Source organism: Loxodonta africana, chromosome 26 (assembly GCF_030014295.1).
Source record: "Loxodonta africana isolate mLoxAfr1 chromosome 26, mLoxAfr1.hap2, whole genome shotgun sequence".
NCBI lineage: Eukaryota > Metazoa > Chordata > Mammalia > Proboscidea > Elephantidae > Loxodonta > Loxodonta africana.
Genome location: NC_087367.1, coordinates 19,212,764 through 19,236,982, shown reverse-complemented (window position 1 = coordinate 19,236,982; position 24,219 = coordinate 19,212,764). Strand labels below are relative to the sequence as shown.

Sequence of the window (24,219 nt, the reverse complement as noted above, 5' to 3'; positions counted from 1 at the left end):
GGGTGGGCCCTGGAGGTGCTGTGGCTTCCTGTAGCCCCGGCACCCCACCCCCCTTCCCAGGGAAGGCCTGTCCAGCTGCCAGGCCTTGGCTCCGCCCTGGCCCTCCGTGCTTCCCTCTCTCTCTCTCCTTGGCCTTGCCAGTAGCACACAACTGGAACTGCCTGGGAGAGCCACAGCTCTGCACATCCCCCGGGGGAGCATCAACAAGGAAAAACAAACACAGTTAAATGAGGTAACAAAGCAGAGTGGCCGCGGGCCCCTGAAAAGCAGGTAAGCTCTGCCCGGCAAGCCCAGCGGCAGGCCCTCCCTCATTTACAAGGCAAGGATGGTGCAGACCCAACTTCCGGTTTCAAGAAAGAACGCGGTGGAGAGATGCATCCGCCCTCTTGCCACTACAAGCAAAACTGAAGAAGAGCGAGTACCTGGCATAGTTCCCAACTTCAGGTTCAAACGCTGTCTAGCCGGCGTCCTAAGCACCCGTCCACGCTGGGGTTTTTCTGAGACATTCCCCCACCACCCCCCCTCCACCCCCACAGGCAGATTTTAACACTGAGCATCTGAGTGCTCCTGGCTCAGACCTGGCAGCCAAGAGCTACCGGCTCAGCTTGGGCCTTCCCTGCATCAGGGCTCCTGAGCCTCTGGAGGCTATTCCCACGGGCAGGCGCCGCCGAGCTTTGCCCTTCTCAATAGATTGTGTGTGTTTCTTTTCCACACCCAGGAACAGATGCAGAGAGTGCGGGGTGGAAAATACTCCACGCATGCACCCTTCCTCTGAAATCATTCATTAGGTGGCAGGCTCTAACTGGGCTGCTTAAAAACTATGTTTCTCTTCAGACAGCCAGTGGACAGGACACTCTGAAGACCTTCTAAATACCGTCACATCTGGGCTCATTTTCACAACTGACTACAATAGAATTTTATCTTGAGTACAATTCAGCCTTGGGGCCAGAGTCACTTTTAGTTCCACTCCCCAAATCTTGACTTGTCCTTACTTGCAATTTCTACTTTTATTTCCTTGAATGTATAAGAAAACTTTAGTAAGGGTGACTCAAGCAATAGCAGAGAGTTTGGTGTGCTATAAAGACCTATGGACCGCCCCCCCCCCCAACCCCCGACCTGAAGCAAGAGGAAATTTCTGAATGGACCCACTGCCTTCCCTGTTCCACTGGGTCTAAATTACAAAACTTAAGATCCTAGCAGTTGGGCTTTCAAAGAAATCTTTAAAAATGAATATGGCTTAGCCCAAAAAGAGGTCTAACATTCCAGCTGATCAAAAGTACTTGCTCAGAAAAATATGTTTTGGAATGAGGTAGAAACAAGGCCTTTGAAATGTTAACTTGGCCTAAATAGCACCACATTGTAGACGTTTCCTCCCCATTGCACATTCTTTATGGTGAAGAGGCCAGGGAGCCTGCAGGGTCTGCGGCTGCGCTGCCTTGGTCCTCCGGGGCCTCAGGCTTTCCCTCCCCTGCCGCTGAGGCCCTCAGCCAGGGGCCAGGCATCTGGGAGAACTTTGAAACTGCTCCCTATCCCCTTTAGCAGCCTGCGCCAAGCACCAAAACGCTCCAGTTAACACTGCTGCAATCATCGTTAACGTGAAACAGCTGCCCTAGGCCTGGCAGGATCCACCAGTCTGCCCCCCAGGCCTTCGGGGCTCAGCTGTGAGTCACAGGAGACCCTGGCTCATGCTGGGCCAGAGAGAGGGGATGGATGCAAGCGTTGGTTGATAGAGCCCAGCTGTTGTAGATAAGAAAACAAACGATTGCAAAATCTCTTACCTACTTTGGAAAAAAGTGTTTGAACTGTGCGTGTGTGTAGGAAGAAGGAAAAACATGAGTTGATTTACCAACCCGATTTTAACTTTTTAAAGTGATTGTTTTAAAACGTGTAGGAGAAACAGAGGCTCCATACTAAAAATTTGTTCAACCAAGAATCAGCAGCCACAGCCCTCCCTTTTTCTGGAGACCTGGCTTGAATTTGCTCTCTGGCCACTTGTAGGCTGTCTAAAGCACAGACACCACTTTTTTTTCATAAATAACTTATGTGTGCTCACTCCCAGAGGAAGTTGTCTGCATAAACAAACATCACCCAGATATAAGTTTAACCTGTTTAATCTTCCTTCTCTTCCACGCCTCTCTAGACAAGCAGCCAGGCTTTCCAAAGTCCAAGCTAAACGCTGGCTCCCCCCACCCACCCCCCTTCCAGTTCACCACGCAAGCCCTGCAGGCCACAGGCTGGCAGAGGCCCCTCCCACTCCAAGCAGTTGTCCCAGCGAAAAATCGGACCCTCAGCTGCCTCTGCAGCCACGTGACCCACTTGGTGACTCACAGGCCTGCCACACCCCTCCAGACCTCCCGGCCACAGGCCAGCCAGCCAGCACTGGGATGAATCTTATTACCAAGGGGAACAGCTAATGTCCTTGACAGTCCAAATAATTACTTTCTTCCAGCTACAAGAACCTGCTACACAATACATACGGGTGAGGCAGACAGAAGCCCTTAAGTCTGGCTCTGCCAGCTCTCCAAGACCTGTGAAGTCTGTGACAAGGTGACAGGAAGCTGGAGAGCTAGATATTCCTGGCTTGAAAAGAAAGCTACCTTCACATTTAAAAACTTTTTGTCCAAAATTTTTATTGGCGGAAAACTACAAAACATTTACAGTACAATGTTTACAGTCACAATGTGTAGTGAACTGATTCCCCAAAATATATTACAACTCAAGTCGACTTATCTTGTTACATTCAAAAACCTACTCTGTCAAGGTAGTCCAGAGAGTACATCCGTACATAGTGCTCCAACGGTAGGTACCTACGTACAAACTAAAGCTACTGCTCGTTCATCCACTGTCCAGAAAAGCTTGGGAGACAATCCTGCCTTCCTACAAGGGGTTAAAAAAAATAGTACAAGTTTTGGAACTTTCTGTAATTAAACAAGGCATATTCATGTACTACATAACATTTCAGCACTAAGAGGCGGCCTCTTCACTTTATTATCTATATTTAAAAAAAAAAGTGGTAAAATCTTTTCCTTTTGTGCAGTTGAACCCATCCTACATTCAAATTCTCTCAAGCACTAGAAACAAAATACTTATTTGGTTGAGGAAGATTTTAAGGCAAGTTTGGGCCCTTCCAAAGGCACTGAGACTAACCGCCCCCCACCCCATTATTGCTACATGTCTTTATACTCAGTATGTCACAGTAGAACTGGTGGAATTAAGCAAACAAAAAACACCTTTTGCTAATTTATAAGGTTGGAATTACAAAAGTAAGCCACTTTTAAGTCTGATCGCCAAGTAGGTGGTCATTTTTTTTTTCCTCTTTAAAATTGGATGGGCTACAACCATTATACATTCTAAGAAAACTCATAAGATACTCCTCAAACTACTTCCATAGCATCCAGATAGATTTCTGTGTCAGAAATCAGGCAATCTTTCAAAATTTACGTAAACAAGGAAAGAAATTAATGAAATAAATATTACATACAATCTCTTAAATTAAGATTTTTTTTACTCATTTACAATAAAATAACCAAGTGAAGTTACAAAATGCATATATTACTGTGAAAAGAACATACAACTCCACATTTTGCCGATTAATAATGGCAATCATAATTTAACATAATAAAAGAATATATATCTATTGCTTCTCATCATACTTGATAAATACAGTATGAACAAATTCTCAATGTATACCTTTCACAAGATAATAAATAAGTTAAATAGTTTTTCATATTGAGTTGTGGTGCAGTGGTGCGAATCAACTCAAGACAGCTAAAAATTCAGCAGTTATTTCCCAACGATACAAACTAAGCTCTGTCCAAGGCTTCCAGGGAGCAGACAAAAATGGTTCTTACGCTGAACATCCACTAAGTGGGGGCAGTGAAACCTGTATGAAACTTCGGAATGCAATCGTTCTTTTTCTTAGATATAAACTTTGTTAAAAAGAAAAAAATAATAAACTAAGGCCGAGGGCTACTATCAAAGGCATATTCTTGGCAGAATACTGGATCCTAAAAGCTTATATAGGTTTAGTTCAGGTGGTAGGCTGGCTGGTTTGTTTACACTGGTCTGAGAGACAAATGACAATTGGGAACTTCTCTCAAGATAGAGTTCCCACATCTGGACTATGACTAACGCTTTTCAAGTTAAGAGATGGAATGGTGGTTGGTAGCTGCTGGTGCTGGGTTGATTTTTTCCCTCAAGTCCCAAACATATATCGGAGACCGAAAATAGGTGAGTGTTTGTTTTTTTCTTTTTTGTTCTATTCGCATCACAACTGCCCTGTTGTGAATATTGTGTTCACCAAGACAAAATGTTCGTTGGCTTTCTTTGCTCAACAATGAAACTTCTGAATAATAATAATAAAAATAATAATAAAAAAGCAAAACGAGAGGAAGCCGAAAGGGGAGGGGTGGGGCCCGCTCCAAGCAGAGTTCGAGTCCCAAGTGCTCGGCCGGCCTGCAGTCCGCCAGTGGCCTATGTCCGATCCCCGCCCCCCAGCAGGGGCGAGGTGGCCAGGGGTGTCCTCCAACACCCCCCCAGAGGCCTTGCCCCCCTTTCTTCTCCTCCTCCTCCTCACTGGCGCCCTCTTGCCTCAGTCGTCGGAGATGGAGAGGCGGCTGAAGATGGGCAAGCGCCGGCCAGGGTCGAGGCTGGGGGACTCGGAACCGCTGAGGCTGCCCGAGCTCAGGGAGCCGCTCAGGTAGCTGTCGCGGTCCGACAGCGAGTCTGGGGGGCTGGGGGGCGCATCGAACACCGGAGACTCCGACAGGCGGCGCGGCAGCTGGAAGCTGAAGGGAGGCGAGGGCGGCGCAGCGGCGCTGGCAGGGAGGGGCGCGCTGGGCGGCGCCGGGGGCTGCGCCGGGGGCGCCAGGCCTTGCTGCTGCTGCTGCTGGCTGCGATAGTAGGCGGCTGCCACAGCGGCGAAGTTGTGGGTCTGGATGGCGAGCGGCGTGATCAGGCTGCTCAGCTCCGGGCCGAAGGCGAAGGCGTTGTTGGCACACGAGGCCGCCAAGCAGGCGGCGCACTGGGAGCCTGGCGGGAGCAGGTCCTCGGCGCCCCCCGCGCCATACAGCAGCGCCGCAGCTGCTGCGGCCGCGGCCGAGGCACAGCATGCCGGGGCGCCGGAGGGCGTGGAGGCCGCCGAGGCCGAAGAGCAGGACGAGGCCGACGAGGAGCAGGACGAGGCTGAGGAACACGAGGGCGGGGGTGGCGTGCGCGACGTGGGGCTGTCGAGCAGCAGCGGCGACTCGAGGCCCCCCGGGGGCTGGTGGTGGCCCGACGGGAAGCCCGAGAAGCTGAGACTGTGGTGTAGCTTGGGCCGCGGCTCTCGAGGGGGCGCCGCGAAGCCCAGGTGCAGCGCGTCGCGCGGGCTGAAGGCGCGCAGGTCCCCCGAGGCGCCCCCCGACGGCGCAGGCCGCCGCTCATCCGCGTTGTGGATGAAGTGGCAGCGCGGCCCGTAGGGGCAGAAGCCGATGGTGTGGAAGGTGCGGCACAGCTCCGTCTTGTACTTCGGGTGCCGCGTCAGGCTGCGCAGCTCGTGGAAGCCGTGCGCGAACTGGCACTTCTCGCCGTACTTGCACGTGCCACTCTCCTCGAAGGGCCGACACAGCTCGGTCTTGTAGCGCGTGGAGTTGATCTGGGAGCCCCCGCCGCCGCCCTTCTGCTGCTGCTGCAGGTGCAGGAGGTGCTGGCTGCGCTCCCCGTTCTCGCTGAACGAGCGGTCCCGGAATTTGTTCTCCTTGTTGAGCAGGGCCGTGCCGCCGCCCCCCGACGGCTCCTTGAGGGTGCCGTAGGAGGCCGGGCCGCCGGCCGCAGCGCCGCCGCCACAGCTGCCGCCGTTAGCGGCACCCTGGAACTTGGGCGAGCAGCTGCTGGGGCTGGGCGCGGGGTGGGCGAGCGCGTGCAGGTTGCTGGCCGAGTGCCGTCGGAGGAAACCCGGCGCGAAGCCCGAGCTGGGGGCGGCGGCCACCGGCGTCCCCACCGCCTTCTTGTCCAGCATGCTGTTCAGATTGAGGTTGGCCAGGGATTTCTCCGTCTGCCAAAGGGAGGGGAGCGGGGAAGGGATGAAAATGGAAGGGAAAGGTTGGGGCCAGCTGCAGCGTAAACTTCCAGCCTTCGGAAATTTTTTTTTTTCTTGGCACATTTCGACTCGGCCCCCACCCTCCACCCGTACACGCGCAGAAGCAGCGAGTTTGCGTGGGGAGGAGTCGGACAGCGAAGGCTGCCCACCGCGGGGCGCGCACGGTTTCGACATGTGACCCCAGCCGGTGGACCGCCGGGCTGGGCGGCGCAAACCCGGCCCGGGAAGCCCCGGGCAGCGTGGCCGCGGTCGGCCCCGGAGAAACTATAAACAGCTACAGCGGCTCCCTCCCTGCTCCTTCTCCCCGCCCACAGGCGCTAGCACACACTCCTGCAAACTCCGGGATTTCTCCCGATTCGAAAAGTCAAGGTGGGGAGGGAGTCCCCGAGAGCCAGGAAAGGAAGCGAAGTCTGAAAACAAGGGCTTCCTGCCTGCCCTCCTCCCGCCCTGCTCCGCCGCGTACCTTGCACAAGAAGTCGATATCGTAGAAGGCGGACAGAAGTGTGGTCGACATGTTTCTGGGTCCTGTAATGGTCGCAGCTGCAGACGGAGAGGTCCGGAGAAGCCCTCGGGCCAGCGCGGCGGGGCTTGAGCCACGACGAATAACGGGCGAGGGGCGGAGGTGGGACCGAAAGTTTGCTGGGGGGCTAGAAAAGGGAGAGGGAAGCAGCGTGGATTGGTTTGAGTGCCCTGGAGTGAGGAGTGGGGGGAGAGTTGAGAGAAGCAAAGAGCGCTCCTCCGCGCCCCCGGGGTGCCCGGCCCGCCCCCCCCGCGCGGAGCCGATGGCAGCTCGCGGACTGCTGGAACTCGGCGGCCTGCGAGCGCGCGCCCTATATAGAGCGGGGACTGCTGCAGCCGCGGGGAGGGCGCGCCGGGGGAGGGGACAGAACGCTGACCCGGCCGGGGTCTCCAGGCAACGCCGCCCGCCGGCTCGCGCACGTCAGGCGCCTTGCCGGCCTCCCATTGGCCGCCGCCAATTTTTTTCCTCCGGGGGAGAGGGGTGGGGAGGCTTTGGGGCGGGGCCGGCTGCCTGGGCGCGCGGGGCGGCGTGGAGAGCTCGGCCTAGATGGGTGCTGCTGGGTGGCGGCGGGAAGGTGCGGCTCCCCGCATGTGGGGCTGTGGTGTGGAAAGCCCCGGCAAGTATAAAGTGACAGGGTTCTGCAGCTCTAGACGTGCCTTTCCCCGCCCGATCCTGCTGGGCAGGCGGACTTGGAGAGCTTTCATTTCATCTTTTACCCTCGGTTTTGTACAGGGCGCGGGAATTGCAAAATGCTTGAATATTGCAACTGTCCGCGCGCTTGCCCGATTTGCGAAGGGTGCTCTGGCCGGGGAGCGGGGGTTCTGGGCCTGAGTCCCGAGGGTGGCGGCTCCGGCCCAGCTGCACGTGGAGACGCGGCGAGGTGGGGGTGGGAGCGGCCACGCGGGCGACCGATGCGGCGGTCTCGCCCGGAGGAGCTGGGGCCCGTTTCTCCGCCCCCCTCCCCGCCCAGGCTGCAGTAAACAGGGCTCGAGTGCCGGGGCGGCCGGGCAGGGCTGAGTGTCTGAGGACAAGGCACTGGCTTTGCTAATCACATCACAAGACCTTGAGCCAGGGCCAAAGGCGCGGAGCGTCCCGGGCGGGGGAGCCGGCTGGGAGGAAAGGCTGGAAGAGTCGCGCAAGCATGGACGCCACTTCCCGTCCGTCTACTGTTCTGCTCTGCCCGGCGTTCCCCAGCTCTCCTGGGACTGGGGTCCAACTGCCGACCGAGGCTCCTCGCCCCGGCACAACTCGGGCCCTGAGTGTCCTCCAAGCCCCTTTCCTCTCCAGCGGTTGGGACGCCGCGCCCCGCCTTAATTCGGTGCGGGCCGCAGACCCCGGGTGAGGTAGGCCTGCAGCCCGAGTTGGGCACCGAGGACATGGATGGTGGGCGCGCCTTCCCGTTGCTTCCCTCTCTTCAGCCCCACACCCCAACAGCCTGCGCTGGGAAATGCACTTTGCCAGCTCGGCGCGACTCAGCGCCCCGCCCCCGACCGGGTACGGGACAGGCACCCCCTCTAGCGCCCAGTGAGGCTAAAGCCGCTGACTTCTTTGGGCAGACTCATTTCAGGCCGGTCGGTACACTCCTCACTTCGCGTCTACACTGGCTGGCTGTCAACAAGCTGGAGCCCGGCCCACGATTTTGCACACCTGGCAGCCCAGGTCAAACTTGGGCCCAAGCTGGAAGGTCCGGTACCGGCCAAGAAGGAAGTCACACGACCCACACCCCCTCCCAAACTTGATTTTTTCTTGCTGTGTTTCTTTGCACTCCTATCTCCTGGGGGTTACACTGGAAGGAAAGGGCCAGGTCCTTCATTCACGAACTGACTACCTTACCCCACACTTGCCGAGCCAGGGTTTTAGGATCAGAAATGTAGGACTGGAGTTCAGGCCCTGCCCCTTACAAGCCGTGTGATCTTGGGCAAATCACATCATCTTGTTACCTGGGTTTTCTTACTTGTAAAATTAAGATAAATCTTGTTTTATTTCTCTCTCACCTCCGTCAGGGCACAAATGAGACGATATATGTAAGGCTGTTTAAAAGTTATAACAACTGCCCCATAGGGTTTCCAAGGAGCACCTGGTGAATTCGAACTGCCGACGTAGCTCTTAACTGCTATGCCACCAGGGATGGCTGTAGTAAAAAATATGGCCAATAACAAGTGTTAATCGAGAATGTAGAGAGATTGAAGCCCTCCTGCTGGTGGGAATGTAAAAATGGTGCGTTTTGGAAAATTTGGCAATTCTTCAAAATGGTAAATATAGCTACCGTACAGCCCAGCACCTTCACTCCTAGGTATATACTGAAGAAGTGAAAACATATATCGACAGGCAGCTTGTACAGGGATGTTCAAAGCAGCATGATCCATCATGGTCAAAAGTGGAAACAACCCAAATGTCTGTCCATCACCCGAGGGTTGGGAATTTAATGTGGTATATATACCCACACGACACAGAATACTATTGGGCAATAAGGAGGACTGAAGTACTGATACTACAACTGGTGAACCTTGAAGTCAGTCAGAAAAGACCATATATGATTCCGTTTATATGAAATGTCCAGGACAGGTTAAGCCATAGAGACAAAGAGTAGATTAATGGTTGCCAGGCGCTAAGAGGAGGGGAATGGGAGTAACTGCCAATAGGTATGGGCTTCTTTCATGGGGGACAAAAATGTTTGCAAATTAGATTGCAGTGACGGTTGGACCACCCTGTGAATTTACTAAACAGTGAATGGTACACTTAAATGGGGTGAATTGTATGGTATGTGCATTTTATCTCCAATAAAGCTGCTCTTAAAAAAAAAAAAAGATAAGTATAAGCTATCTTAAGTATTTAAGAAAAAAAAAGAAAAGCATAAACTTGAGGAAAGCGAGGGCTCTGGGCTGAGAGTCCACAGAATTCTAAGTTCAGATACCAAAACCTCGGACCCTAGTGCTTGGTGCTGAGGGTGGTGACTTCAAAAGTGGTGGAAAACTGCTTTTCTCTCTCACCCCCCAGCCTGCACTGGCCCCTAGACAGGGCTGGGCGGCTGTGGCTGACATTTGGAGCAAATGCCCAGGGCATTCAAGAACCCTGATCTGCTTTGTTTTTTGCTGAAGTGGCCCCTAGAGCAGGGTGTCCTCTGAGCCTCTTCCTGGGGCTGCATCAGGAAAGGATGGAAGTCATTTCCCTAGCCTTGGCTATTAGGTCAGAAAGAAGATTTCAAATACAAAACCAGTGGGAGCACCTGCGTCGCCCTCCCAGGCTGGCCAGAGCCAAGATCAAAATCAAGGGTAATTCCCATTTAACAGTGATGAGAACACCCACTTGCAGGCCTGTTAGAAGGATTCTGGAGATAGCATGTAAACATGGTATGTGCTCTGGTACAGAGTACTGGCTAGTATGAAGTATTTTTATTATTACGTAACTGCTTTTATTTCATTCTAAATGGAGCAAAAAGGAATACTGGCCTTTTCCAATGAGCTGGGCTTTGCTGGGGCCAGCTTAGTAATGACTCTTCATGGCTATCACATTACCCTAATAATTCCCCGACTTTCTTAGCTACATCTTCTCAGAAGAAAAAAGTGTTAGGTTGGTACATTTCCATCAGGTTTGGGCTTGAGAGATGCCTAACCAGGTAAGGAATTCAGGATCACAAAAACCACATTTTGGGCCGAATGGTGCAAAACCACCCAGCACATTTCCTGTCCTCTAAAGGACAGAACTTTGGCACTCAGTTCTTTCCTTGACTTTCTTCAGGGCCCTTTATACTTCCACCACCGTGGCTGTGTTTTTAGCGTTAGGTGGTTTTCACTCAAAGAAACATTACATTTGAAATAGCTGCTTTTCAGCAGTAGGACACGATCATATCGAACTCTCGACGTGAATTAAACATCAATAAAATAATTCTAAGTGAGTGCTCACCTGAGAAGTATTTAAAAATATTCACAGACCCTAAAAGCTGGGGCAAGTTTTACACTATGACTGAAAGGGCTTTTTCAGATAACTTTTTTAGGATGAAAAATAGACGTAGATGAGGCTAAGACCCATCCAAGCTATGAATCTCAGGGTAACTGTCCACAATGCTTGCTCCGCAATTATAAATTGAAAATGGCAAAAGCCCACGGAAAACAGAGCCCCGGCAGCAAAATGTGTGCAAGAGCGACACCTGCTGGGTATCTGGGGCAGAGGGCTGGAATGGGCTTGGAAAGGCACAAAATTCTTAAGGTTTCTAGATTAAATCACTAAAATGGGTGAACGTGTTTACTGGCATCTTGAGTATCTTATTGTAATTGTCATCAAGCAAACGATAGTCAACAGTATAAGCTTCAAATAAATCATTTATTCTAGGCCTCCTGTCCCCAGGTTGCTTCTGCCAGCCAAGAGTGTATGTTTTCACTGGGTGGCAAAATCAGGTTTCCTGGCATTATCACAAACACTTATTTTGGGGTGAGAGGAGCTCTCAGTGGCTCTTTTAACAGGACGGAATGTGTAGGTCACTGCAGGCCTTACACATGCAAACAATAAAAACAAAATTATCTGTATGAAGTTGGTCCTTCATTCTCTCAAGATTTAACATTTGGAACGTATTTCTGCCTTGCTGAGATGGAATAAAATGTAGAAATCGGATCAAATGGGCTGTTGGCCAACTAATCCAGCCCCTACATCCAGCTAAAAAAGGCGGAGAGGATCATGTGTTAAAACCCAATTCTGGGCGGGGGGGAACCCAACCAAAAGCTCAATTTTATAGAGTCAGTTCACAGGCAGTCAATGCAGACAGCCTATGGCTGGATGTCAGAGGTGCTGGGGGACAAAAGAGGCTAATTCAGGCCTGCAGCTGGCCTGCACCTGGGAACAGAGTACATACTTAACGTGGTGGCCTCACTTCCTACAGTAGCTGCAGTAAACCTGGCTGACTTGAACAAGTGAACGGAAGAAAAATGCCTCTGTAGGAAGGGACATAAGACTAGCCTCACAGAAGCAGGGGAGGATGAAGGAGGAAAGTTCTTGAACTGATGTTCAACACATTTCCTGCAGATTTGGCGGAGGGGTAGTCCACGCTCTCTACGCCTAGAAGCTTCTTTGTTCAACACGCTGTTTCTGTTCTTGGCAGAGTTAGGTGACTCGCTTCTGGAGGAGAATCAGAAGCACTGAGAACCTGGGTGTCTTCTCCTTCCCTTCCTTCCAGAAAGGCCAGCAGCCTCAGACAAGCCAAAGTCCTTTCCTCCTGAATGCGCAGTCTCGTGAACTCCACTGTCTTCAAAAACTCGGCGGTTGGTGGCAGCTCTCGGAAGAGCTGGGAGAGGAGGTGGTACTGCTCTGACGCCATCCTTCGAAGGTGATGGAGATTCTCAGGGCTGGGGGGGCGCCAGCCAGATTTAGAGAGCAGACAGAAGAGGTGCTTGTAGAGGTATTTCACGAAGACCAGGGTCTCAGCCCAAAAGTTGACATCTGCTTTTTCAAACAGGTAGTCTTCCACCTAAACCCAACGAAAAAGCCAAATGTCAGCCTAACAGGGAATGCCGCCAAATCCCGGCCTAGGCTAAGGAGAGTCCTCCCAGATGCAGAAGAGGCACGGCCCCTCCCCCACCTGACAGAGGGCCCACTCTGGCCTGTCAACACCCACGTGTACACACCACTTGCTGCCTTGAAAGTCACCTTCTATTTTCACTCGTTGTACATCTCCACCAGAGAGGATTTTTTTTCCCCCTAGACTGAACATGACCTTTGATAAAGATGTATTTGTGGTTCAAAGCCGAGATATTTTGGGTGCCTGATGTTGAAAGCTAGGTAACCAGGGAACCTCACCATGGGAGTGGGCCCTAGACCTAAGGCGTGTGTGTGGGAATAGGAAGGGAGGAAGGGAGATCTCAGTAGCAGAACAAAGAGCAAAGAATTATCAAGCACAAGGCACCAGTCTTTAAGTCTGAAACCAAATTTCTACAAGCTGTGGATTCTCAAGGCCATTTTATCACAGACACTTTATCATGTCTCCAAATTTCCCATAAACAGCCTGCTTTTGGAACCCTTGGTCTGCTGGGGAGGCCGGGAAGGCCGGCTGAGTCAGACACTGCTGGGTCTGATTTTCACTTCTCCAGATGATTTTGCTGCTTGTTTTGGTCCTCAGTTTCCCTGTCTGTTGACTGTGCCCCCCCATCTGAAGGGGGCTAATAGTGTTCTTTAAGCAGCAAGTATCCTAGAAAAATACCTGATTCTCTGGAAATGCTTGACCCTCAGACCTAACTTTGAGGAGCCCTGAGCTACTCCAATGTTGACCAATATGCATCCTCCATAATGAAATTCTCAACCTCCCAGGAGCCCTTTCAAAGTCCTCTTCCCCCACTGATCTGAACGCTTACCACTGTAACCCCAAAAGCAGCACGAGAGCTTCCCGAATGCCCACAGCAGCACCCAGCAGGCTGCCGCGATCACGCGGAGACTTTCCTGGTTGGTTCTTGCTGTAGCCGAGCATCCAGGGGCACACCTGCAGTGGGCACACTAGGCCCAATCAAGCCTGTAAGTGCTGTATCTAGTGGGCTCAGGACACTCCAACTCTGCCTCCCGTTGCCTCAAGGTGCCTGAATTACCTGACACGTGCTCTCTGCACAGACCACGAGGTCGTCACCCTCGCCCAATAGCCATCTCAGCAGGATGGGGAGTCCTGCAGCCAGCTGGTCCCACTGCTGGAGCAGGTCACACAAGACAGCCAGGGCCAGAGCCAGAGCGATCGAGGCATCCACCTGGCAGAAGGCAAACTCTGCAGAGAGAGTAGAGAGGCAAGCAATGAACGTGCCACCCAGTGCCAGCCTGAGGAGGCTCTGTCAGACTGTGGGACCGTGTGGGCCCAGGTAAAATCACTGCTTCCCACTGGCAGGGAAACTGGTGGGTTGGCTTCACTGAAGCCACTTCTGAGGCCTGCTGTCTACGCAGCTACAATGAGTCACAGGCCTCATGGCCCACCGCACGCTCCCTATCCCTGTGTGGACACAAGTAGCCCTACCTGCAGGAATGGGCACTTCTCTCCCTTCAGCCTCTCCAGTGTGACTGGAAGGTATCAGGATAGCATCCCCTCTCATGTCTCCACTGTAGGCACCCACGGGCCGGATTCCATTAGTTTGCCCCTTCCCTTTGCTTTCTGAAAGCAAATCCCCTTAGACATACAGCACATGAAATCTCTAATACCTTAAAGCAGAGGATCAGCAAACTTTTTCTGAAAGGGCCAAAGAATAAATATTTTAGGCATTGTAGTCCATAGGGCCTCCATCGCAAGTATTCAACTCTGCCGTTGTTGTGGGAAGCAGCCACCGGCAATATATAAACAAATGGGTGTGACTGTGCTCCAGTAAAGCTTCATTTATGGACACGGGTTTTCTTGTGTCTAGAAATATTCTTCTTTGGATTCTTCCCCCCAACCATTTGAAAATGTAAAAACCATTCGTCACTCATAGGATGTTCAAAAACAGGTGGTGGGCGGTATTTGGCCCTTGGACCCCAGTTTGCTGGCCTCTGTCTTAGAGTGAATTCGTTTTTCAGAGGCTTGTCTCCATGGCTACCTGGGGGAGGGGTGCTGAAGGAGGAGAATGGGGTACAGAAAGAGGAAGTGGGGTGCCTTGGGGAAACCACTGCTTACTTCACCATTTTGCCTGAGACTGTCCTAAATATGGGTTTGTAGGGAGGCTCAGGGTATTGCCTCACTTCCGCTAACAACCCTGCCCCTGCCCACCCGCACCCTGGAGGAGATCTGAAATATGGGACTGAAGTCCCGCCCCTCAGACGATGAACCTGATCCAGCGCACGCCAGTAGCTGTCTTTCAATGACCCACTTCTGCTGAGCTTGTGTGTCCCAAATCCAGATTCTCCAACTCCAGCAGACAGGCCTGTCCTTGACCACTGAGCCCCAAATGAGATTTACTCAGCGCATGGGGAGAAGGCTCAGAGTTGGGAATGGAAGGCTTACTGTTGCTCCCCAGGGTGTTGAGCCTGGCTTACCTGATGGCCCCGATGAGGGCCGATGATGTGCTAGGCCCTAATCAAGTGCTTTATCTCTAATCCTATGGGTTGGGCACGATTATCGCTACTTCAGAGAGGAGGTAACTTGGCTCAGAAAGGTTAGCCCACTTACACACAGTCACAGAGCTCTAGGTGGCTGTAAAGAAAGCAGAATCAGCAACTGCTGTGTGCACGCAGAGCACATGTTTGAGAATTAACAGCAATGTTCAAGAGACACAGGTTTTTATGGCTAGCTGAGCAAGGTCGGTGGCCTCCAGGAGGACCTAGAGGGCACAGAGGGGAGCTGGACTCACGTAAGCCGCCAAAAGGGCTGATCTTACCATCCTCAGAGCCCCAAATAAATCCCCTATGAGACCTACACCCTAGTACCCCCACGTCCCAAGCTACTGGCTCCGCAGCCTGGGACCAGGATTTAAACTGGGAGGATTTATAGGGGGAGGAAGCAGGAGGATGAAGAGGTGGAGGCAGTGGCAGAAGCCCAGTCTGGTTGTAGACCTGAGCCATGTGCCAGTCAGGCCTTCACCTTCACTACAGACTCTATTTTTTTCTCTACCCAACTCCTCTGTGTCTTTCTCAACTACTCTAGAGCCCCAAAGAACTGAAAATACATATGAGGACCAGCAGAAAATGAAATTACATAGCAGATGCTCAAAAGATACCAGTTCATGGCTCTGGAGATCATGAAATCTCTTCCTTTAGCCCCCTTGATTTCATCTGAACACTTACATTGGAACCAGCACAAAGAAAGCATTAATAAATGATAACTATCGACTCGGCACTGGGTTGGGGTTGGGTAGTAGTATTCTTCACAATAACACTTCACTTCTGTGGAATCATTAACTGCTCCCACAATCCTATGAGGGAGGTATTCCCAGTTAACAAATGAGGGAGCTGTGTTTCAGAGGTTAGGTAACAGGTCCAAGTTTGCATGGCTGGCAGCGGTGGTGCGAGGCTAAGTCTGTCTCTGGGCAGGCTCCTTCCTGCCTGCCCCTTCACCCTACAGCGTGGCCAACGAGAAACACTCCCAGCATCCCACGGAAATGAAGAAGTCAGACTTGGTTTTATCACTGTTTTTTTTTTTTTTTTAAAAAGCTCCCTGCTGGGGGCCATGTTTTGAAAAATGGTCAAAGCGGTAAGTCCTCAGCATTGTGGTACCAGTGGCAGGTCTGTTTATCCTGAAGTCTTTCAGAAAACTGCCCTTCTGATTGACTCCTCTCTCTCCAGCTATCTTTTTTGTCTCCTTAAGATAAGGACCGAAAGCCTCAAAGGGAAAAAAAGTTTCATCCACCAGCAAGATCAGGGGCTGCAGCTCAGGCAACACTCCTCTTGGGTCCACAAAACATGAAGGTGACCACCATGAGGTCAGGCTCTGCACCCGCCCCATCTGATAGGACAGCGAGCTCTCATCCTACACCATTTTGCCAAGAATCATGCTTAGAAAGGGGCGAGAGGGGTGGGAGTGATGGGGGCACGAGAGTAAGACTGGGGTGATCTGGCTGGAGCTAAAACCAGTTGCTGCCAAGTCAGTTCCAACTCAGGGCAACGCCATGTGTGTCAGGGTAGAATTGTGCTCCACAGGATTCTCAATGCCTGATTTTTCAGAAGTAGACCACCCGGCCTTTCTTCTGAGGTGCCTCTGGGTGGACTCGAATTGCCAACCTTTCCGTTAGCAGCTGAGAAAGGTGACCATTTGCATCACCCAGGAACTCCTTGCCTGGGGTGGACCTAGATAAAATTATAACCACCTAAACACTGACCCTGCAAGAAGAGGAAGGAAGCCTGGGATGTTAGGGAGAGGGGAAGAGGATGAGTTGGATTCAATTCTCCTGGCTGAGGGGTCAGATACATCCCACGAGTTCTCTCTTTTACTATCTTGTCTTGGTCTAAGGCAGCTCACCAGAATAGCCTAGATAACTAACGGCCAAATGCCTCGTGAAGTGGAGGCTAAAGAGTAGGGACAGAATTTTTCACCGAAATATGCAGGCTGGCCAGACTCGTATGGGTTCACCAGTCCATCAGCAAAACAAGAAAGCAAGTGACCAAGCAACAAGTATGTTTTAAGAACCTGTTGTGTGCCCAGAACAGCCAGAACGGTCTTGAAAATGAACAGCAAAGTTGGAGGACCCACTTTTCAGGATTTAAAATCTTACTATAAAGCTAATGTAATCAAGACAATGTGATACTGGCATACTGTATGGCATAGTGACATACAGATCAATGGAACAGAATACAGTCCAGAAATAAACATTCATATTTACAGCCAATTCGTTTTCAACAAGGATACCAAGACCATTCAATAGAGAAAGAATAATCTTTTCAACTAACATGCTGAGACAACAGGATATCCACATGCAAAAGAATGAAACTGGATCTGTATACCATACCACACACAAAAATTAACTCAAAACAGACCAAACACCTAAATGTAAGACCTAAATCTATAAAAGTCTTCGAAAAAAACATAGGAGTAAATCTTTGTGATCTTGGATTAGGCAACGTTTCTTAAGTATGATGCCAAATGCACAAGCAACCAAAGAAAAAACTTGATAAGTTGGATGCCATCGATATTAAGAAATTTAGTTCTACAAAAAATACCATCAAGGAAATGAAACAACAATCCAAAGAAGGAGAGAAAATATTTGCAAATCCTGTATCTGGTAAGAGACTTGTAACCAGAATATGTAAAGAACTCTTACGACTCAGTAACAAAAAGACAAATGACCTAATTTAAAAATGGCCAAAGAATATGAACAGGCATTTCTCCAAAGAAGATATAGGAATGGCCAGTAAGCACACAAAAAGATGTTTAATTTAGGCATCAGGGAAATGCAAATCAAAACCACAATGAGATTAATGCTTCGCAGGCATAGGGATGACTAGAATCAAAAAAACAGATAATAACAAATGTTGGGAAGGACGTGGAGAAATTGGAACCCTCATACATTGCTGGTGGGACTGTAATATGGTGCACCCTCTTTGGAAAACAGTTTGGGGTTCCTCAAGAGGTTAAACATAGAGTTAGCATATGACCTAGCAATTCTACTCCCAGCTATACGCCCAAGAGAAGTGAAAACGTGTTCACACAAAAACTGGTACATGAGCTGTCACAGCAGCATGATCCATAATAGCTTAGAAGTGGAAACAACCCAAATATCCATCAGCTGAAGAACTGATAAATAAAATATTGATACACGCTACAAAACTATGAACTTTGAAAACATTACGCTAAGTCAAAGAAACAAACAAAAAAACCTAAATCCCTTGCTGTCGAGTACATTCTGACTCATAGTGACTCTGTAAGGACAAATCAGAACTGTCCCGTAGCGTTTCCAAGGCTGTAATCTTTCTCCCACAGAGAAGCTGGTGGCGTTCAAACCTCCGACCTTTTGGTTAGCAGCCGAGTGCTTTAACCACTGTGCCACCAAGGATCCTTAAGTGAAAGAAGCCAGTCACAAAAGACCCCACATTGTATGATCCCATTTATATGAAATGTCCAGACTGGGCAAATCCATAGAGATGGAAAGTAGGTTAGTGGTTGCCTAGGGCTGGGGGGCAGGGGACCTGGAGGAATGGGGAGTGATTGCTCATCAGTACACAGCAAAACCTGCTCCCATTTAACAGTTTCTAGACTTTTTAGACATAATGATCAGTGACACTGGTTACATACAGGGTTTCTTTTCGGAAAGAGGGAAATGTTCTAAAAATAATTGTGGTGATGGTTGTACACTTCAAGAATATACTGAAAGCCAGTGAACTGTACACTTTAAATGGGTGAATTGTGCGGCATGTGAATTATATCTCAATAAAGCTGTTACAGAAGAGAAAGGATCCACTGTGTGCCTAAGGCGGTGCTAGGTGCTGGGAGGACGCTTGACCACAGTGCCTGTCTTTAAAGAGCTCACAGTCTACCTGAGCTCACAGACGGTTAATACCTGGTAAGTGCTGGCTTGTAGAGCTCAGGCCTCTGGTGCTACAGGCCTCTGCAGGAGTGAATGGCTGGTCTGTCAGCAGGGTGGAGAGGGATCTGAGAAGATGTCCGAGACAACATCCTGGAAGAGCTGGGATTCTGCCTGACCCTTTGTTAGATAGGAAATAGCTACTGAACATCTATATGGCCAACACTGTGCTAGACATGGTGGGAAAGCAAGCAAATGCCAATATCCTGCCTTCAAGAAGCTGGCAGTCTAGGTGGGAAGGTAAGACACACCAAGGCAAAGTGAGAACATCAGGTTCAGATCCCGAGACTGCAGGAGTTATGGACAGGAGAAGGCAGCATGGGCTGGAACACTAGGGAAATTAGTCGCCTCCGAGCTTCCTCCTCCCAGAGGCTACCCAGCTAAACTCACTGCCGTCGAGTCGATTCCGACTCATAGCGACCCTATAGGACAGAGTAGAACTGCCCCAAAGAGTTTCCAAGGAGCGCCTGGTGGATCTGAACTCCCGACCTTCAGTTAGCAGCCGTAGCACTTAACCACTATGCCACCAGGGTATGAAATACACTCCAGAACCCCTGGGGAGTGGTTCCAACAGGGAGGTTTGCCGAAGGACACTCATGTCTGCGGCAGGCTGACACGAGGGTGCCTGACGGTCATTTGGAAGTGAGCTGGAAACTAACAAGTCAACATTTAGGACTGGCGAACGCAGTGCCCTCCTTCCTTGTGATGGATAAGTCACTTGTCTTATAGAGGATGGGAGCCAACATGAGGTTTCAGGACTCCTCCAGTTTAGGCTTCCTCTGCCTACTGCCCCAGCCACATTGTGGGTCTCCTGCTGAGGCAGATGCCTAGCTATCAGCAACTTTTGCTGACACTCCTGATGTGGACACGGGGTGGGGGTGGAGGGCCAACTATTCCCTCTCCCTGTCTTCTTCCCCATCTCTGTGAAGAGACTCACCTCGAGGCTGGGAGATATACTGCGTCCCAGTTGGTATTCTCCCGCTAAGGGAGGTGAACATTACTTTCTAGGCAGGTAGACAGGTGAAGTCACAGGCTTTGAGGTCGTCTTTAACTGTGCCAATTAAAAGGAAAAAGCCAGTGTGGATTTTCGCCAGGTGCAAACCTTGAAAACTATTTCAGACCATGGATTACAAGCGTCATGAGAGAGATGCCTTCTAGACTAAGGCTGTTGGTCAAGTCTCTGTCCCAGTCTTTCCTAAGAGTCAAGTCAGTACAGTAAATGCTGAATAAATGGTGATGGTTTGGATTCTCTGCCCCTAAACTTGTTGCCGTCAAGTTGATTCCGACTCATGGCGACCCTGTGTGTTAGAGAGGAGGACTGTTCCATGGGGTTTTCTTGGCTGTGATCTTTACGGAAGCAGATCACCATGCCTTTCTTCTGTGGGTGGGTTCGAACTGCCAACCTTTAGGTTAGTAGTTGAACGCAAACCATCTATGCCACTCGGTGACCTTTCTGTGTCCCTAGCTCTGGATAATCCTGTTTCAGGCACCTGTGGAAAATCCCTCAGTTTTAGGGGGTTGGTGAAGGTATTAGATGGCCCTGCCATCCAACCGACTGTCTATCCGTCCATCCATCACCATCCACCTACACACCAATCCAAGCTTTTATCTGCCTACAAGTACTTATGGATCACCTCCTGTGTGGGGAGCACTATTAGAATCCTGAGGAAAATCCCCAGTCCTTTCTCTCAGAGAGTTCTTGGCAGGCTGACATATGACGTGCCAGGGAATAGTCTAAGCTGGGGCAGTTCTACTCTGTCCTACAGGGTCACAATGAGTCAGAATTGACCTGTCGGCAATGGTTTAATGGGCTTTGGGTGTACGATGGAGACTAAGCATATCATTAGTAGCAGCACTGAAAGGACAGAAAAGGGTGAAAAGTTGTGGGGACTGGGAGGAGGGAGAACTTTAAGCAGGGGAACCTTGGCCAGGCAGGGGAAGAGGCCAAGCACAGCTGGGATGGGAAGGGAGGAGCCCAGAGTCTGAGTAGCAGAGAGACTGGACTTGCTCACTGAAGAGGTGAGGCTGGGGCAGAAGACAGGGTGAGGCAGGCCTGAGGAGGCAAAGGCAGGGTTTCACTGAATTACTGTGTCATCTTCTTTTTATGAGTGAAAATATTTTAAGGTTTCACTGGGCTGTTTCCACACAACCTCATTATTTCCACAGTCTTCTCCACATGGTTCTTCACTTCTCATCCGCGAGAGGGCAAGGGCCCATATTTTAATTATTCATGAGAAACAAGTGTGGAACCAAAAACTTGGTTCAGCTGCTGACTCTGCCCTTCAACTCTTCCTGGGGCTTCCCAGAGGCCTCACTGCCCTCTGCCTCCCCCCACCCTCTACCCTGAGGAACCCATCAGAAGCAGGGGGGCTAATGGACTGTTTGGTCTTTACCCAAGTTGGATACAGCTCGCATGGCTTTAACAAACTCGGAAATTCCTCATAAAAAGTCAAATTTCCACCATCTTTTGCAAATTCAGAAAATTAGAATCTGGTGTCACTGGGTCTGCATTTTAATGTGGCAACAGCTGCCAGAAGCAGAGCAGCGGCCACACCCTACAGAAGGCGGCTGAACATCAGGTCTGGGTCCACCCTACTGCCTGCTACCTGCCCCATTTCACAGGTGTGCATCACTTGCCTAGCCCTGGGGACATCTGAGTTTGTGACCCCTACAACACTAGGGAACTGGGGAGGGAAGGCATTTGGGCCCAGGTCAACCTGTACAGATGAGAACGCTGGCTGAGGTCCTTAACCAAAGCCCTCCTCTCAATAGTTTCTCCCACTGCCTTCCTGGGCCTTCCCTCTCCCTCCACCTTTCTTGCTTTGATTTACTTACCATTCCCCGTCTGGCATAACCTTCTTCAACACCTTGATTAGCCAGGCCTACCCATTCTTCAGGAGCCATCTCGGTCCTGTGGTCTAGATTTCTCCAGCCCACTCTGATCTTCCTCTACCCACATCTGCACAGCACTGAATGTGTTCAAAGATGGTAAGGGAGGGCATTCCATGGCTGAACCCCATGTATTTTCTTTTCCCATGATCACCAATAAAATAGCAGTGGGCATATAGTAGACCATTCAATTGGCACTTGAGTATGGTCTTGTACTAAGTAATTCATTTGTGACTTGTATTACTTCCGCAATGGGAAAACTCCAAGATTCCAAGTATCAGGCCATACACGTTGTTATGGACTGAATTGTGTCCACATCCAAAATATGTGTTAAAATTCTAACCCCTGTACCTGTAAATATGACCCTGTTTGGAAATATGGATTTTCTTTTTTTATGTTAAGGAGGTCATAGAGTAGGTGGGTCCTAAACCTAATCACTTCTGAGTTATAAAAAGAGCAAAATAGCATGGAGACATGCACAGGGGGACGGCAGACTCCAAGGAATGCCAAGGAACTCAAACTCTCGGGGCTAAATGACAAGAGAGCATCCTCCCCTAAAGCTGATGGTTTGGACTTCTACCCTCCAAAACCATGGGATAATAAATTCCTGCTCTTTAAAGCCATCCACATGTGGTACTTTTTGTTACAGTAGCACTAGGTAACTAAAACATATGGAGGCAGAATTATTACTACTATTTTACATGTAAGGATTTAGAAGTTTAGAGAAGTAACTTGTCTGAGATCACATAGGTTGTAAGTGGTAGAGCCAGATACAAACCCAGGCTTGTTTGGCTCCAGAGCCTGTATTCTTGACCACTTTGCTAAGCTGCCTCTTATTGTTAAATGGATGGATGGGTAGAATGCTGGTTATTTTGTCTGTCACTCCCCTAGATACATTCTCAGTGTGTCTCCAACCTGCTCGGTACCACAGGAGGCTGACCTCCATGGATTGCATTACCTAGGTTTCTTTGTCATTTGGTTTCTAGTTGGATTCCTCTGCTGGAAAGGAAAAAGAGTCTTGGTGGCACGAGGGTTAAGAGTGTGGCTGCCAACCAAAAGTTTGGCAATTCAAATCCACCAAGTGGTTCCACAGGAGAAACGAACTGGTGAGCTGCTTCCATAAAGATTACAGCCTAGAAAACCCTATGGAGCAGTTCTACTCTGTCACACTGGGTTACTATAAGTCAGAATTGACTCACCAGAACCTAACAACAACAATGGGAAGGAAACACTGGGATATTGGAGGGTTTGGAAGAGAGAGGAGTTGGGATTTTTCTACCGTGCACCCTTCCCGGTAAGTAGGGCTTCTAACCCAGTTCTGGCCCAAACCCCTGCTGAGAATTTGCATTTCTAACAAGGAAGTTATACCTAAGAATCACCTGGGGGTCTTGTTAAAATGTAGATTCTGATTCAGTATATCTGGAGTGGAAATGCAAATTCTCAGCAGGGGACTTGTTACACATGCAAATTCTCAGCAGGGGTTTGAACCAGAAGGAACCAGTTCAAAGCCCTGCCTATAAGTCATCAAGATTCAGGCAATGGCTGCATCCCTCCATGGCCAGAGCACCTGCTGGGCAGCCCCACTCCCCCTCTCCAACTCTCAGCGGGTTTTGGTAACCTCCTTGCCTCTCCTCTCAGGTACAGGGGTGACAAGAGCTCCCTACTGTTGCTGGTCTCTAGGTGCCTCAACATCACTTACTGCTTCCCTTAACCCAGTGGTTTGCAACACTAGAGGAGCCTTTGCTCCCCAGGGGACATCTGTCAACGCCTGGAAACATTTTTGGTTGGCTCATTAGGAGGAAGTAGTGCTACTGGCATGCACTGTGTGGAGGCCAGGGATGATCCTTAGCAACCTACAAAGCACAGGCCAGCCCCCACAACAGAATTAAGCAGCCCAAAATGCCAGTAGTACTGAGGTTGAGAAATCTTGCTTCAACCCTTCCCACACAACTAGTTCCTTGATTAAAGTCTCTTCAAGCAAACAGTCTAGTGGACAGATGGATGGATGGAAGTTTTCAGCTTTCACCAGAGGCCCGGGCGTCTACTTGGGGCAGATAAGGAATAAGCTCATCTCCTTTTTCCAGGAAGGCATCCTCACCCCTCTTCTTGCCAACTCCCTGGACAGGGAGGTGACAACAGGTCAAAAGCAGCCCTTTCGGGTGAAGGGCTTCCTACAAAGCCTTTCTGTCTAGAGCTGGAAACATGTTTCCAGGGCTGAAGGAAAAGGATAAAAACATCATCATCTGAAATTTTTAAAATACTTGGAAAAAAAAGTCTTCAAATATTAGTAATCTGCTTTTTCTTCATTTTCTAGCTATTTTGGGATGCAAGAAATGGCCCAGGTTCCCCAATTTTCCTGGGGACCCAGCTCACAAAAAATGAGATCCCCACAGAACAGCCACATGCCATAAAATCTTTGATCTGCCAAATGTAAACATTTTTCCTGGTGACCTATCATGAAATCTGAAATACCCTAGAAAATCTTTTGTTTTCATTTTAAAGAAAAGATAATTTCTTAAAACCTATGTTTTTAAAGTTAAAAAAGCTATAATTTCAAAAAATGTGGGCCCACCTCAAATCACTGGGTAAACACATTTTTTTTCCCCTAATTGATTTTAAAAATGGATACAGCCAATATGAATGAAAACAATCAGCATATCATGAGAGTTAAAAGTGTATACTTCTCATTCAGGAAGGCCATACTTCACCAAAAAAAGACTGATAAATTAAATTATGGCTGGTTAATAGTACACTCAGTACTCAAAGCTTATAAAAACACTTGTGTT

At 49.9% G+C, this 24,219-nt stretch overlaps 2 protein-coding genes across 9 annotated transcripts in view; both read right to left on the bottom strand.

Moving 5' to 3' along the window:
* Window positions 1-4,401: 4,401 nt before the first annotated feature.
* ZFP36L2 (ZFP36 ring finger protein like 2) lies at window positions 4,402-6,894 on the bottom strand. The gene is made up of 2 exons (XM_003416098.4): window positions 6,543-6,894; window positions 4,402-6,034 (listed from the first exon to the last, which is right to left on the bottom strand). The coding sequence occupies exons 1-2, from the start codon at window positions 6,591-6,593 to the stop codon at window positions 4,592-4,594; spliced, it is 1,494 nt and encodes a 497-aa protein (XP_003416146.2). The 5' UTR covers window positions 6,594-6,894; the 3' UTR covers window positions 4,402-4,591.
* A 4,006-nt stretch (window positions 6,895-10,900) lies between these two features.
* Window positions 10,901-24,219, bottom strand: part of THADA (THADA armadillo repeat containing) — a 362,922-nt gene continuing 349,603 nt past the window's right edge. For 5 of the 8 annotated variants that reach the window (XM_064277147.1, XM_064277149.1, XM_064277148.1 and 2 more), the window contains 2 exons: window positions 13,166-13,335; window positions 10,901-12,057 (listed from right to left, as the gene is read on the bottom strand). In XM_064277147.1, the coding sequence (XP_064133217.1) occupies window positions 11,665-12,057; window positions 13,166-13,335 (563 nt within the window). In that variant the 3' untranslated portion in view covers window positions 10,901-11,664. The other 3 variants (XM_064277151.1, XM_064277150.1, XM_064277152.1) reach the window with 3 other exon arrangements.